Source organism: Jaculus jaculus, chromosome X (genome assembly GCF_020740685.1).
Source record: "Jaculus jaculus isolate mJacJac1 chromosome X, mJacJac1.mat.Y.cur, whole genome shotgun sequence".
Taxonomy (NCBI): Eukaryota; Metazoa; Chordata; class Mammalia; order Rodentia; family Dipodidae; genus Jaculus; species Jaculus jaculus.
This window is the reverse complement of record NC_059125.1, coordinates 26,087,002-26,088,649: the sequence shown is the minus strand read 5'-3', so window position 1 is coordinate 26,088,649 and position 1,648 is coordinate 26,087,002. Positions and strand designations below refer to the sequence as shown.

Below are 1,648 nucleotides of genomic sequence, written 5' to 3'. Positions count from 1 at the left end.
GTATAGGTACAGGTGAATGAATCACTTCTTTTTTGATTCACCATTGGGCCAAGCCACATTTCCATAAAAATACCTGTTCTTATGGTAACCACACACTCTGGTCAAAACAGAAAATTTCAAATTTGTTTTAAAATAACAAAGATCACATATAGCAATATAAGTATTGAGTAAGACAAAGTGATATGAGCTACAATAATTTTTTACTAGAGAAACAGCAGCAAAGCAACAGAGAAAAGAGATACCAATAATTTGAACCCATATAGCCAGAGTCATACACTTTGTATGGTCGACGTTAAAAAAAAAAAAAAAATCTACCTCACTTAGAAGGTTGGCTAGTCTTGAAACACAAATGAAGACTCTACCTCAGGCCCAGCTAAAGGAGTGAATAGTCAGTGGTCGACTTGCATGCAGCATGAACTCTGCTCTTAGAAACATGGGGAACTTTAGGGGCATCTCTTCTTGGTCTCTCTGGCTTTTCCTTGAAAGGCTCCTCATACAGCCTGGGAAAAGCACGAGGGGTGGTACCACTGATGTTAGCTAAAAATTCCAGAACCTTATTCTTGTTAGTTTCAGCATGGGCTCTGGGACCCCAGATGAACTCATAACTTGGGGGGATATTTCCTGGCACTTGAATGTACTCCAGGTAACTGTGTTGTATGAGATCTCTGGTGATGAGTTTTTGGGGCTCTCCAAATATTACATTCCTCTTCCCAGCATATATCCCCAATGCATTCAGAAATCCCCAGACATCTTCTTCAGTTGCACGGTTGCCCTTCATAACGATGACACCCAGGAGGGTCATCAGAAGACCCTTCTTTGGCAACTCTTTCATGCTACACAGACTATTTTCAGTGGAGGGGCCCTCCTTGCGAACAAGGTGATAGAAGAAGCCCTTTCTATCTCTTTGCTTCAACTCCAGGCCATAGACCAGCTCGAGCTGTATGGAAACTCTCCTTACTATGTGAGAGAAGTGTGGCTTGTACTTCCTGTGGGCCACATTCTGCATATCTCCCTTCAAGATGATATCCCTTTTCTGATATTTGTCCAGCAGGAAGTGTAGCAGCATGCTTGTCTTCTTGGTCAGAGCATCTCCACATGCGTCTCCAGTGGAGAATGCTGCCTGGGAGGTACTTGAACTTTCCCCAGAATCACCTACAAAAGAGGATCCCTTATTACCCAGAGCAGAGCTGTATCAGGAGGCCTAGGCGTAAAGGGAAGCAAGATTACCTTGGGCAGCAGGAGGAGGGGCTGCTGCTGGCCCCTCTGCAGAGGGCTGAGCTCTCTGGAGACGCTGGTGCTCACCACGAGCTGACTGGTGTTTGCCACCACGGGAGTGGCCTTTACTCTTTAGGCCCTTAGGCATGATGATTGCTTAGGGACTTCAGGCAGCAGAGCTGGAAAAACAGGAAATCTGGAGGGAAGGGAATGACAACTTGTGAGCAGAATACCAAAACCAAGTAGAGAATGCTTTTCCTTGAACAGAGGACCCCTCACCTGCTTTCCTGGAGTGCAACTTTCTGGGACAATACTGTGATTCAGAGTGTGGTGGTCACCCTGCTCCCTGACCACCCTGGGGAGAGAATTGGAGTTTGTTAGGACAATGCAGGGCAGCCCGATTTGTGGCTTGCTGAGGTGAGCACACTACTCA

General features: G+C 46.0%; 1 protein-coding gene across 1 annotated transcript; it reads right to left on the bottom strand.

The window, feature by feature from the left end:
- Positions 1-373: 373 nt before the first annotated feature.
- LOC123456659 (melanoma-associated antigen B4-like) lies at positions 374-1,363 on the bottom strand. The gene is made up of 2 exons (XM_045140527.1): positions 1,228-1,363; positions 374-1,152 (listed from the first exon to the last, which is right to left on the bottom strand). The coding sequence occupies exons 1-2, from the start codon at positions 1,361-1,363 to the stop codon at positions 374-376; spliced, it is 915 nt and encodes a 304-aa protein (XP_044996462.1).
- Between the last annotated feature and the right edge of the window lie 285 nt (positions 1,364-1,648).